Source organism: Electrona antarctica (genome assembly GCF_951216825.1).
Source record: "Electrona antarctica genome assembly, chromosome: 3".
In the NCBI taxonomy this organism is placed as follows: domain Eukaryota; kingdom Metazoa; phylum Chordata; class Actinopteri; order Myctophiformes; family Myctophidae; genus Electrona; species Electrona antarctica.
In genome coordinates this window covers 38,238,561-38,252,995 of record NC_136808.1, presented here as the reverse complement: position 1 = coordinate 38,252,995, position 14,435 = coordinate 38,238,561, and the positions used below count along the sequence as shown (strand labels likewise).

General features: G+C 44.2%; 1 protein-coding gene across 1 annotated transcript in view; it reads left to right on the top strand.

Moving 5' to 3' along the window:
• Positions 1–14,435, top strand: part of LOC306920823 (NT-3 growth factor receptor-like) — a 212,693-nt gene that overhangs the window by 159,726 nt on the left and 38,532 nt on the right. Inside the window, exon 10 of the mRNA XM_079497737.1 lies at positions 13,176–13,364. Coding sequence (XP_079353863.1) covers positions 13,176–13,364 — 189 coding nt within the window. The remainder of the gene's footprint in view (positions 1–13,175; positions 13,365–14,435) is intronic.

The following is a 14,435-nucleotide window of genomic DNA, read 5'->3' as shown; positions in this document are numbered from 1 at the left end:
GTTTTGATGTTGTTCATGATTGTTGTTTATAACCTGTCTGTAAAGCACGTTGTAACTATGTTGGGAAAGGTGCTATACCAATAAAATTCATTCATAGACAGCATAAGCCAGCGGACATTTCACTTACGTTTTTTCCCTGGATTTTTTCATCGCACCGGAACCGGAGTGTTACAGGCGCTATAGCAGAACAGAGTTGTGAAGCGTAATCAATATATATTAAACAAGCGTTAAAAGCCCAAGTACTAAAGATAATTGACACAGGGGTGAAAAATGGGTTACAAAATTGTGGGATAAAAAAAAAAAGTACTGTAGGTAAAGGCATCTCTCTCTCTCTCTCTCTCTCTCTCTCTCTCTCTCTCTCTCTCTATCTCTCTCTCTCTCTCTATCTCTCGATCTCTCGCTGTGACAATGGTCAGCTGGGTTGAATTGTGCTGTGTGTAGCTGAGAGTGACCCAGAGTGCGACTGTAAAAGTTAGCACTGTCATTTCTCTCTGGTCTAGACGATAGTATCACTGTGATTGAAATTGTGAAAAGGAAAAAGGAAGGTAGAAAAGGTTGCATTTTTCCCAAAGTTATTTTCTACAAAAAAAATCAAAGATAATCTTAAAGAAGAGATGTTTTCTCCCATATAGATTAGTTAGCGCCCCAGCCTGTGTCCTCCGTGAGGAGGAAGCCCAACAGCCCTCGTGAGGCCTTTAGGAGGGCCATGCAAACAGCAAGCGGAGCCGCAGCACCACCAGGACAGGAGTCAACCCACAGAGCCTAGTCCTTCCATGTGCCAGAAGTGTACCTCCCAGCCCTGGCAGAGTAGTTCTGGAGTAGTTCCAACGGATTGTGTGGCCCTGGTTTTGCCCTAGTGGGACTGATTGAGGGTAGCTACTGGGACGTAAGTCGAGACTTGATCACCCCGGCTGGGTCGCCTGAGTGAGGAGTATGATGTTGGAAGACCTCGTTGACCTCAGGATACATCACTGAGGATACGTCCCAGGTGCATCCATGCAGTGTATTTTTAGTTATAGCTATTATTTATTCCTATCTTTTGTGATGCAATGTTCAGAAGTCCAACGAGTGCGTCAGTAGTATACTGTATGCTACATTAAACCAGTCGGAGTGAAAAAAGGTGCACTCGTTTTCACCGATACATATAGACACATATGATTTGTGGCATTTTGTGCAAAACAGGCCACTCCCGCAAAGTTTGGGAGCTAATTGTAGTCAATGGAATTAAATCTGACATATACGTCTTGATCACATTACTTTAGAGATTTGTGTAGGCCTACTTACTGGTGTGAAGAGTAATGTGGGGTGGAGGTTCTTCCTTGGTCACCCAGGAGTGTGCATGCAAGGTTTCACACCGATGCGGTGCCCGAGATAAGACAGACAGACTCACACAAGCTAAAATAATATAATAATCGCTTATCCCTCGCCTTTTTCCATTCCGGCCTAGCGAGGATAATAAATAAAATAAAATACAGTATAGACCTGGTGGTAGTTTTCCATTTCTTCTTTTCAAGTAATTCAAGGTATGATTAATGATGTCGTCTGGTATAAAGACATCCCTTCGTTTTCAGTACAAAATGGCCTGGAATGTGAGAATGTGACAGCCTGTATACAGTAGTCATATAAGAAAAGCATATGTTTCTGACAAAACGATAAACACCATGCTACAGTGCACACACTTCCTTTTAGATTTAGGTGTTACTTTAAATTACGAGATGTTAATTATTACACGTGATCATTGGATGTTTCTACTATAAAAAATACAATTGTTTGGAAAAACCTGTGGGTCAGTACCCATACAAAACATTGCTGCTGCTATGTGAAAGGGTCTAGGCAATTTTTAAGACTAAAGTCAGGCAGAAAAGTCATTCATTCCGTCGTTGGAATTGGCAAGATAAACATTTTTGAAAGAATGACTCAACTTCCTGCCACCAGAAGAGAACAGAGATTAGATCACAAATAAGAGGGTAGTCGGCTCACTCGGCCGGCTGTATTTTAACATGATTCATTGTGCCTCGCTGGTTGACAGTGCACCAATAATATTTATTCAGCATGACACAAAAGGATAGGCGCGTCTTGTCAGGGATCCGGACCCATTTGAGGAACGGAAATTAAATTAAACTGTAAAGGAAGAATAAAAATAAAACATAGGCCTAATTGTAATAATTTCCAATTGATGTGAACAGAAACACCATTTTGAAATCTCAATTATCCAAATGTCTTTAGAGATCTACATCACTTTTCAATGTGCCTTCAATTTGTCAGTGCTTCAGGCCCTAGACAGACCTTATAACACAACACGTTCTACAAGTTCTAACAGATGCACATGATGCACTAATGCACACACCATCAGCCATGAGGAGAGCCAGGCATACCTGTTTTGGTTGGAAGGAACACAGGCCTATACACTGCAGCTTCAAATAGAACCTTATTTACTCATGCACTTATTCAATCAATGACTAAATACATCAGTGTGTTTCTGCTTGGTGTCAGGGTCTACTTCACCACTGGTTTCCATAGCACCCTGCTGTAGCTAAATGCATTATTTATTCACGCACGCACGCACACATACACATACACATACACATACACATATACATGTAGCACCCCGGTACCGTCTTAAAGGGAATAACGGGGTGTTTGAGTTCGTTAATTTAACCTCTGTATAACCCTGTATTTATAGAATAAACCACAAGGCTGAATAACTTGACTTTAACTGCAAACTAGCAGATCTACAAGCTCAGTATACCTATTTTAAAGAAATATACCAGACCACACTTTAAATGTAAATCAGATTTACTGATAGGGTTATTAGGTTATTTGCTTTTACAAATGTGTTTAACCCTTTTTAAAGTGGTAAGAAAATAATAAAAACATGAAATATACAATACAGTAGACAATCCAATACAAGAATGGTAAACCCTTTTTAGAATGAACCAACACTAGGCCTTGTAGGCCTTGTAATATAACCAACTAGGCACAAGCCTTTAAACCAGTGAAACCAAATAAACTCTACCTAATGTAGAGTCCCTTAATTAGCCTTAATTACCTTCACAAAACCAAACCCTCTTGACTTGGCTTAAAATAAAATATCAAAACCCTAATACATTAAACGCACAGTGGGCCCACACTCATACACACGCGCGCACACACAAACCAAAAGTTGCAGGCCTGATCGTGGTGATGGTGGGGTGCTGATGATTTAATCCTCCTCAGTCCTTGTTGATGTTGAGCAAAAGTCCTACTCACAGTTCTTTGTCAGATCTGTAGAACAGTTCGTGAGGTGGTGAGATGTGATGAAGCCGAGCAGACTGCAGGAACGTCGAATCCTCGTCAGGAACACACTCCAAAACACAGTCTCTTAGAATGAGCCAAAGTCTCCTCTTGTTGAGAACTAACTTGCTTTCTTCACTCAGTCCAAGCACATGTTACTTTACCACTCACTTAAGACTTTTTATAACTCACTCAAACAAAACAGACACAAGAATCATGCACTGTGCATCAAACTATCAGAGAAAACTTCCACTTCACTTCTGTCTCATGTCAACCTGTGTCAGGTCATACACACTCTGGTGAAACTGTCCAGTAAAGTTCCACTCACTCAATATTCTCTCTCCTCCCCACTTCACCCAATTGAGAAACCCCCAATCAGAGCACATCACATGATCATACACCAATCAGAATGAAGAACTCCAGTACCTGGTTAACTGTCTCATTTACTCTTGGCTCAGTAAACTCATTAACCCTGGAACACACCTGTTTAACATTGCACCTCGTTATTGGGTTTTTTCCACAGTCTCTCCTGTGCATTTTACCCTTTAACTGCTATGAACGGCATGCATCGTTTTACACATAAGTCTTGTACTAAAACCTATTTATTTAGAGATCTATTTATAACAGACAACTTTTTATTAAAGGCATACATTTTAACTTAGTCAACTGTTTTAGAATGACTTGTACTATGTATTAACATTTAAGAATAAGGCTAAGGGCATGAAATAACCACTGGGCTACACCCTCCCCCTTCTTAGATTTTGATGTCCTCATCAAATGACATGGCATTAGACTATTTGCAGCTTCTTCCTCCTTGTAGTACAATCAGGACATCTGGCCATGGGATGACACCACACAGTGTTACATAAACGGTCTGGATCCAAATTGGTACTGCACTGTACAAGTGCTCCTTTACTCAGTATGGACCAGGATTGAGTGGAAGGTTGTCCCAACTCATCATAAGTGAACCGATCAACTGGTCTCCGCTCCCTCCGTGGGAGTCTCTGTGGGGACTCTTCAGTGTCAACAGTTAACTGAGGATTATCAATTCCTTCTCCCTTTTCTAGACCTTTGTCCTCCACAGGGTCTAAGGGGACTGCATCATCTGCAGGTTCCACTTCAGCGACGGCAGGTTCCATAGCCCTCGCATCTTCCATATCCTCATCAAGAGGAAGTGAAACTTGAGACTCATCAATTATGGGATGTACTTCCTGAACAGGGTGTTCGGGTAGTGTAAAAGACTCATTCCCTGTCTCATGGTCTCCATCCATAACTCTTGGTTGAGACATGTCCATGTCTTCATCCTCCGAGTCTGATGATGTCAAATCTGGTAATCTTTCATCACTTTGTGCTGTCTGGGTCACTGTCAGTTTGTCTTGTGACCTCGTCACAGCCTTTGGAGCAGGCTCCAGTTCATCAGTGTCGACTGGTAGTCGAACCAAGTATCCAATTGGCAGCAGGTGATTCCGGTGGACCGTTTTCACCTTTCCAGTTCCTCTTTCCGGCTTAATTGTATAAACTGGTAGATTCGGCATCTTACTGACCACTACATAAGGCACAGATCTCCACTTATCCTGCAACTTGTGTTTGCCAGTTAATCCAAAGTTTCGGAGCAAAACTCTATCTCCTTCTTCCAACACTTGATCTCGTACTCTTTTATCATGTGCTCTTTTGTTCTTCTGATGGTTCCTGCCTGCAGCTTCTGAGGCCAACTGGTATGCGTTGCGTAGGTCAGATCTCAACTTAGCTACATACTGGTGGTACTGAACTTCTGCATCCCCATCAGGAGAAACGCCAAAACAGAGGTCAACAGGCAACCTTGCTTCGCGTCCAAACATTAAAGCATAGGGCGAGTATCCTGTGGCTTCATTCCTGGTGCTGTTATAAGCATGCACCATTTGGCTTATGTGCTGACTCCATTTCTGTTTCCGTTTGGGATCCATAGTCCCCAGCATGGAGAGGAGGGTACGGTTGAACCTCTCTGGCTGAGGGTCTCCCTGGGGGTGGTAAGGAGTCGTTCGTGATTTCCTGATCCCCAACATTCCCAGTAGCTCTTTGATTAGTTGGCTTTCAAAATCACGGCCCTGGTCAGAATGTATCCTGGCGGGAAGACCATAATGGATGAAGTATTTCTCACAGAGAATCTTGGCTACCGTTGTGGCCTTCTGGTCTTTCGAGGGAAATGCTTGCGCATAGCGCGTGAAATGATCAGTCACTACTAATATGCTTGACATGCCCTGGGAATCTGGCTCAAGTGAAAGAAAGTCAATGCATACCAGGTCAAGTGGACCTTTGCTGGTGATTTGCTCCAAGGGTGCAGCACGCTGGGGAACAGTCTTGCGTGCTATGCATCGGCCGCAATTCTTGATGTACTGATCAATCTCATTAGCCATCTTAGGCCAGTAAAATCTTTGTCTAAGCAGCTCTGTGGTTTTCTCCACTCCTAGATGTCCAGACTCATCATGCAAGGATGCTAGTACTGCTGGTATGTACTCCTTTGGTAGTACAAGCTGTTGCAGTTCTTGTCCAGATTGATTCTTTATCACTCTGTGGAGTAGGTCTCCCCTGATCCGCAGCTTTCGGCCTTCTCTCCGTAACAATGTTACGTCTGGGCCACCACCCTTGACGGAACTCAACATCTGTCCATCTCTGACAGCTTGTTTTACAGGTGAGATGAGCGAGTCTCGATCTTGGGCTTTGATTAAATCTCGCTTACTAAGTTGCTCGAGACAACCAATCTGCAGGAGTGTTGGGCAAGCGTAGCATTCAGGGATGGCATCTGGATCAACACCTAGCTGTTCTGCACAGTAGGGGAAAACATCAGACAACTCTTGACAATGAATGGGTTTGCATAGTGCATGTATGCCATCTGGGGGAATCTCAATCCACTCTGCTCTTTCATCTTTCCTTGACAACAAGTCAGCATCGATGTTATTCCGACCCGGCCGATACTGGATGTGAAAGTTGTAGGTAGCAAGGGCTGCTAACCATCGATGACCAGTCGCGTTTAACTTGGCTGTTGTCAATACATATGTAAGAGGGTTGTTGTCAGTTCTCACTGTAAACCGAGCTCCGTAGAGGTAGTCGTGGAACTTATCAACAACTGCCCATTTCATAGCTAGAAATTCTAACTGATGAACTGGGTAGTGCTGTTCTGAAGTGCTGAGCTTCCGGCTGGCAAAGGCAACGGGTCTCAGACCCTCAGGGTACTCCTGGTTGAGGACTGCGCCTAGCCCGTTGAGGCTTGCGTCAACATGGAGAATGTACGGTTTGGTGGGGTCTGCGAAGGCCAACACTGGTGCATTCGTGAGACAGTATATAATCTTCTGAAAGGCATCAGTGCATGACTGATCCCACCGTACTCCGAAGGGCTCTGATTCCTTGTAGTATGACTTCTCTTTGGATCTTTTAGTCTTGTTACTTCTCTGAGCTGGGGGATACCCCTTGGTGAGCTCTGTCAGAGGTCTCACGACAGAAGAGTAACCTGCGATAAAACGCCGGTAGTACCCACAGAATCCTAGGAAGGAACGCAGGGACTTGAGATCTGTGGGTTGCTTCCAGTTAGCTACCGCTTCCACCTTGGCTGGATCTGTGGCAATGCCATGTTCTGAGACGATGTGTCCCACATACTTCACTTGTGGCCTGCAGAATTGGCACTTGTCGATCGACAGCTTCAGACCACATTCTTCAAGTCGGTCGAGGACCTTAAGAAGACGATCCTCGTGTTCCTCTAAGGTCTTCCCGAACACAATTAAATCGTCAAGGTACACTATGACCTCTAGGAGGTGCATGTCTCCAACAGCCTTTTCCATAAGCCGCTGGAATGTCGCAGGGGCTCCTGTGATTCCTTGTGGCATTCGTTCGAATTGAAAAAATCCTAGAGGACAGATGAAGGCTGTTTTTTCTTTATCCTCTTCGGCCATGGGGATCTGATAGTATCCACTGCGTAAATCGAGGACAGAGAACCATCGGCTGCCAGTCAGGCAATCCAAGGCGTCATCTATGCGTGGTACAGCATACTGATCTGGTATGGTTCTGGTGTTCAGTGTCCGGTAATCAATGCACATGCGCACACTCCCATTCTTCTTCCTGGCTATAACTATGGGTGAGGCATATGGACTACGAGACTCTTTTATGATCCCGGCAGCCAACAATCCCTGGATATGGCGCCGAAGGTCGTCCACATCTGCGGGTGCGATGCGACGAGATCTCTCACGGAAAGGCTTGGTATTAGTGAGTCGAATATGGTGTTCTACTCCCTTAGCGAGGCCCACATCCCATTCCTCAAGTGAGAAGACATTGGCTCGTTCCGACAATTTCTTGGAGAGTCTGTCCCTCCATCCATTAGGAATTGGGGAGTCCCCAAAATCAAACAACTGTGGGTCAATGGTTGGTGTTGATTCCAAACCATTTTTCTGAGTCACCGTAACAGTGTCAGTGACATACAGATGAGCTATCACAGTGCCAGGGGTAATAGTGATCTCTTTCAATGACTCATTGCTTAGCAGCACTGAAAAGTTATTCTTGTTTAGGGCGGAGGAGAACAATACTGTAGGCTGTATGAATACGCCTGCGGGGAGCTCTAGGTCAGCAGGCTCTTCTGTCAGAAGGATATTGTTTCCTAGTGGCTGTTTCTCTTCCACTTTGCAGCTGGCAATTCGCTTACTGTTGGGAGGAATAATGAGGTCTCCAGGACCCATCCACTTGACTTCCGCCACGACACCATCCAAGGTCTGCTGCTCTGCTGTGGGCCTCAATTTCGGCTTCACTCTTGGTTCAACAGTGCACACCTGTATGACTGGTGTTTTTCCAGCCAATTGTCTGACCTTTCTGGCATTAGTGCCGACAAGGATGGGAATTCTGTCAGAGCAGCGAGGATCCGGGCACACAAGCGCAAGGAGGGTTATGACCTGGTGGTCTCCAGGGAACTCCACCTCAACTTCTATGTAGCCTTTGTATGGGTAGCTTTCTGCAGAATCGCTGAGACCCCAAATGGCCAACCCACCAACAGGATGAAGAGGCACATGCTTCAGGTGTTCGGAATACCAGCTGTCAAAGATGATAGTTACTTGTGACCCGCTATCGAGAAGGGCATCACAATCGGTTCCATTAACCTTGACTGAGGTAGTGGAGGGTGGTCCTATGAGTCCCTCCGGAATGCAATGGGCTTGCATGATCTTCACAGCACTTTTATGCGCAAAAGCATTGTGCTCAGTCTCCTCAGAACTGGTGTCTGGTTCTCTCGGTTGGCGTTTTGCGCCACGCTGAGCACGAATCAGTTTTTGTATCACCTTCTGAGGGTTCTCAGGAGCGGTGCATCGGGTAGCAATGTGCCCATCTTCTCCACATCTGTAGCAGAAATAACCATCTGATGATGTAGATGTGGAGGAACGCACTCCCTTAGTAGAGTGAGAGTGAGGCTCTTTGTTAGGTGTTTGTCCTTTGAAAGCTGGAGTGGGTCTCACAGACATTACTTTCATCTGTTTCTGCAACTTCCTCATTTCCTTTTTCAGTGCTTTCACATCCTTGCTGTCGGTGTCCTCAACGTCATCAGTCACAGACGCTGATTCTGAAACACTTGTAGCTTGAACTGTGGCTTGGACTGGCTGTGTACCTGTCAGCTGGGCAACCTGTGACTTCAATTCTCGTATTTCAGCTCTCAGGTCTTGCAGCGGTGATGCTGGTGACGGCTTGTCACTTTTGATGCCAACATTCTTCACTGTGGCGTTCAACTTGCGTCTCGCAGACTCATAGTCTTCTTCCGCTCGAATTTCACTCAGCAGCTCTAGAAAAGTAGGTGGAGTATCTTTCCGTTCTCTTAGTCGGAGATTAAGCATCATTATGTCAGACTCTGTAGCACCTTTAATGAGCTGTTCCAGGCGAGCTTTGCCCACTGAGACAAGTGGCATGCCTCCTTTCTGCACAACTTTATTCAGGGCTCTTTCCATTCTTCTGAGGAAATCTGACATCTTTTCTCCAGGGTGCTGGCTTAGCATCCTGAAAGTGAAATACAACTCCTCTCCGGACTCCGATGTCCCGAATGTGTTTTCTATGGCTTCGAGGTATTCTTGGGAAGAGGCATAAAGGTTTGTAGATCTCACTGCATTGATGATCTCCAAAGCAGGTCCTTTCAAACTTTCTGCAATTCTCATTTTCTTTTCTTTGTCAGGGCGATCGCTTTCCTCCACCATGAGGCGTGCTTGCTCTATCCAGTTATCCAAGTGTTCCTCTCCGACCGGGGTTGGAACGATTCCAGAGAAAGTTCTCAGTCGCCTGAACACATTTTCACCGGAAGGTTTAGCGGTTTTTGCCATCAGGTCTCCGACGGCTCTGATTATGGCCTCTGGGGAGCTGGCGTGGAATGTGGGGTCAACTTTTGCCCCTTCTTCATCTCCAGTTGAAAGTCTCCAAGGCATCGTTCTGCCCTCAGGCTGCACATTCGGGGGTAAGACTTTAGGATCCACCTTTTCACGGCATTCGCATAAGACTGTCAGACACTGTGTTTCAGGATTGTAAGTGCGTCCCCTTACTTTCACCCGACCCAGTGCTTTGACAGTTTCCAGTGTTTGTATGATGAAGTCCACTTCAGTGTCTTCTGGTACATCATGCACTAACAGAGCATGTTCAGGGTCTATCATTTCTCCCTTGCACCAGTTTAGGAAGGTAGCCATGTTGTTGGGGTTTTGACAACTGCTACTTTTAGAACTAAAATAAGCTAAGGGTTTTCTTTTTTTAGATATGAGCTTGTAGTCTAATCTATTGCCTAGTTAAACTGTTTACTAGTTGTTGTTGTTGTTGTTTTCATCTCAGCAGTGCCTCCATTTTATGTAGCACCCCGGTACCGTCTTAAAGGGAATAACGGGGTGTTTGAGTTCGTTAATTTAACCTCTGTATAACCCTGTATTTATAGAATAAACCACAAGGCTGAATAACTTGACTTTAACTGCAAACTAGCAGATCTACAAGCTCAGTATACCTATTTTAAAGAAATATACCAGACCACACTTTAAATGTAAATCAGATTTACTGATAGGGTTATTAGGTTATTTGCTTTTACAAATGTGTTTAACCCTTTTTAAAGTGGTAAGAAAATAATAAAAACATGAAATATACAATACAGTAGACAATCCAATACAAGAATGGTAAACCCTTTTTAGAATGAACCAACACTAGGCCTTGTAGGCCTTGTAATATAACCAACTAGGCACAAGCCTTTAAACCAGTGAAACCAAATAAACTCTACCTAATGTAGAGTCCCTTAATTAGCCTTAATTACCTTCACAAAACCAAACCCTCTTGACTTGGCTTAAAATAAAATATCAAAACCCTAATACATTAAACGCACAGTGGGCCCACACTCATACACACGCGCGCACACACAAACCAAAAGTTGCAGGCCTGATCGTGGTGATGGTGGGGTGCTGATGATTTAATCCTCCTCAGTCCTTGTTGATGTTGAGCAAAAGTCCTACTCACAGTTCTTTGTCAGATCTGTAGAACAGTTCGTGAGGTGGTGAGATGTGATGAAGCCGAGCAGACTGCAGGAACGTCGAATCCTCGTCAGGAACACACTCCAAAACACAGTCTCTTAGAATGAGCCAAAGTCTCCTCTTGTTGAGAACTAACTTGCTTTCTTCACTCAGTCCAAGCACATGTTACTTTACCACTCACTTAAGACTTTTTATAACTCACTCAAACAAAACAGACACAAGAATCATGCACTGTGCATCAAACTATCAGAGAAAACTTCCACTTCACTTCTGTCTCATGTCAACCTGTGTCAGGTCATACACACTCTGGTGAAACTGTCCAGTAAAGTTCCACTCACTCAATATTCTCTCTCCTCCCCACTTCACCCAATTGAGAAACCCCCAATCAGAGCACATCACATGATCATACACCAATCAGAATGAAGAACTCCAGTACCTGGTTAACTGTCTCATTTACTCTTGGCTCAGTAAACTCATTAACCCTGGAACACACCTGTTTAACATTGCACCTCGTTATTGGGTTTTTTCCACAGTCTCTCCTGTGCATTTTACCCTTTAACTGCTATGAACGGCATGCATCGTTTTACACATAAGTCTTGTACTAAAACCTATTTATTTAGAGATCTATTTATAACAGACAACTTTTTATTAAAGGCATACATTTTAACTTAGTCAACTGTTTTAGAATGACTTGTACTATGTATTAAAATTTAAGAATAAGGCTAAGGGCATGAAATAACCACTGGGCTACATACACATACACATACACATACACACACACATACACATACACATACACATACACATACACATACACATACACATACACATACACATACACATACACATACACATACACACACACACACACACACACATACATACACATACACATACACACATACACATACACACATACACATACACATACACATACACATACACATACTCATACTGTACACATACACATACACATACACATACACATACACATACACATACACATACACATACACACACACATACATACACATACACACATACACATACACATACACATACACATACACATACACATACACATACACATACACATACTCATACTGTACACATACACATACACATACTGTACACATACACACACACACACTCGTCAGTGCCCTTAACACACACCCTCACATTCCTTTATTCCTTCATTAACTCCCTTATATTGATTCCAGCTCCGCCCCCTTCTTCCTTCCTCCGTCTTTGCTTCCTTCCCTCTCGCTTTTATTTCTCCCCATGATTTCAACTCTCCCCAACCTCCCTTCCCTTCCCTTTCCTCCTCCATCTTTTGTTTCCATTCCTTTCTGTGTTTAGATAGTGTTGACTTTGACCCTGTTCATGACAAGAGAGGCTGCATGGCTGCCAGTCAAACACAGACTGTGGCTGATCAAAGAAAGGAAAGTGTGTGTGTGTGTGTGTGTGTGTGTGTGTGTGTGTGTGTGTGTGTGTGTGTGTGTGTGTGTGTGTGTGTGTGTGTGTGTGTGTGTGTGTGTGTGTGTGTGTGTGTGTGTGTGTGTGTGTGTGTGTGTGCGCGCGTGCGTGAAAGAGAGAGAATAATAAGGACGTGATGCTGTGAGCCGCAGTAGTAATACTCAAACCTACAGTTCACACTGGCATCAGCAGTGCATGGTGAAAAGGGCAGAAATGCCCACTGAAATATGAATGTAATATTGAATAAATGGAAAAATGTGTCGCTGGGCAGAAAGGGGGAACACTATTTTTAGCATCCTGCCCTCCTCTCTATAGTGCCTCTCAAACATTTTCATTTCAAGGATCCCTAAATCTATTTAGTCGCGGAACCATTGGCTGGGTTTCCTGAACGTGTAAGACTTGTAGTGCCGCACATGCCCAGATGCCCTCTAGGCCGCACACAGAAGCCTGTGCACATAGACATTCCGTGCATAGATGTGCCACGCAATGGTAGGCCTCAGGCCTCAGGTCTATCATTCTGAAATTTAATTTAATAATATTTGGACTGCTGGACAGCTGACAGTAGGCTCTCTTTCCCTTGGCCGGGAAACCCAGCCAAGGCCTATTCATGCTCCAGTTTTAGGTGATAAGGTTACCACCGAAATGGTGGTTAGTAAAAACAGAGAGATGTGTTTGGGTGAGCGGTGAAGCGCTTTCCACCGTGGTGTCATGTCATGTTGTAGTTTCCGGTGGTCACCTCATCACCTAAAACTGGAGTATGAATAGGACTTAAGCCTCCTACCTTACGTGCCTGTAATGAACTATTGCTACGCTGAATAATCTGTGTATTTGATGGTGGTAGGTATGATTGAATTGTTCATGTAAATGTCTTAAGTGTTAGAATCTTGCTTACCAGATCGTCCTCTTTGTCATCCTCTTCCTGTTACTCCTCTCCAGGTCCCGTTGCTGTGATCAGTGGTGAGGAAGACTCTGCCAGTCCTCTTCATCACGTCAACCATGGTATCATCACCCCGTGTTCCCTGGAAGGAGGTGCGGATGCCGTCGTCATAGGGATGACCCGCATCCCTGTGGTGGAGAACCCCCAGTATTTCAGACACGGTCACAACTGTAACAAGTTGGCCAGCTGTAAGTATTAAGACTACAATGCCACGCGTCTGTGTTGTTGTTGTTTCACCGTGAATATGTCAGAATGAGTGGTCGAAAAGCCACAGAGCTTAAGGTTGAACACAATTAGACGTCAAAGCAGTGACGTATCATGGCCACAAAGCACAGGCGTGAACGGCACTTCTGCATACTGACATAATGACTTGGCCACCTGAACCCACACACATAGTTGTGCGCTCCATATGCACAAATACATTTGCATTGTGGCCTGGGCGTGGAATTCTCTCAAATGTACCACAATTGGCCATATGCACAGTATAGTCCCAACAGGTAACAGTTTCATTGGATAATTGGTCCAAAAGGTGATAGAAATGCATGAACCAGTGTCCACATACAGTACATCTACAACACCACACATTATGCAAAAAACCCTGAACTTTAAATTGTGAATCTAATAGGTTTACCTAGCACTAAGTTGTCTATATCACCACATTTTGGGCGAGGAGAGTTTTATATAAAGCTGCAGAGCAATGGTTTGCTTGTGCATAATGGCATACAATATCATAATTCCTGCTGTGTGTGGATATTGCAGGTCCTAAGAGGTTGTTTTGTTTGGCCCACATTCACATACAGTATGCACACACATTTTGTTACAGCATATTAAAGGCTATGAATTTATCAGTGCGCTCCAGTCATATTTCTCTCAATGTATTGTCCTGAGAGAGAGCGAGCGAGTGCGAGAGAGAGAGCGAGAGAGAGAGAGAGAGAGAGAGAGAGAGCGAGAGAGAGAGAGAGAGAGAGAGAGAGAGAGAGAGAGAGAGTTGTGCCACCTCCATTCACTTCACGTGGCCAGTCCAATGGTGGCTCTTCTACATAGACTTCTATTTATATTGCCGAATAGTGTCAAAGCCCTGAACCAGAAGTTGACTGAATGCACTGGAGTCTATGGACGTTTGTTACTATTTCGTGTTACATGAACCACGTGACCAGCGCTGTTTTCCGCCCCCTCATTGGCAGAACTCTCCTTTCAATGGCTCTGGTCCTGACAAAGATCTGAATAATTTATTGCCAAATTACACACTTTGAAATCCA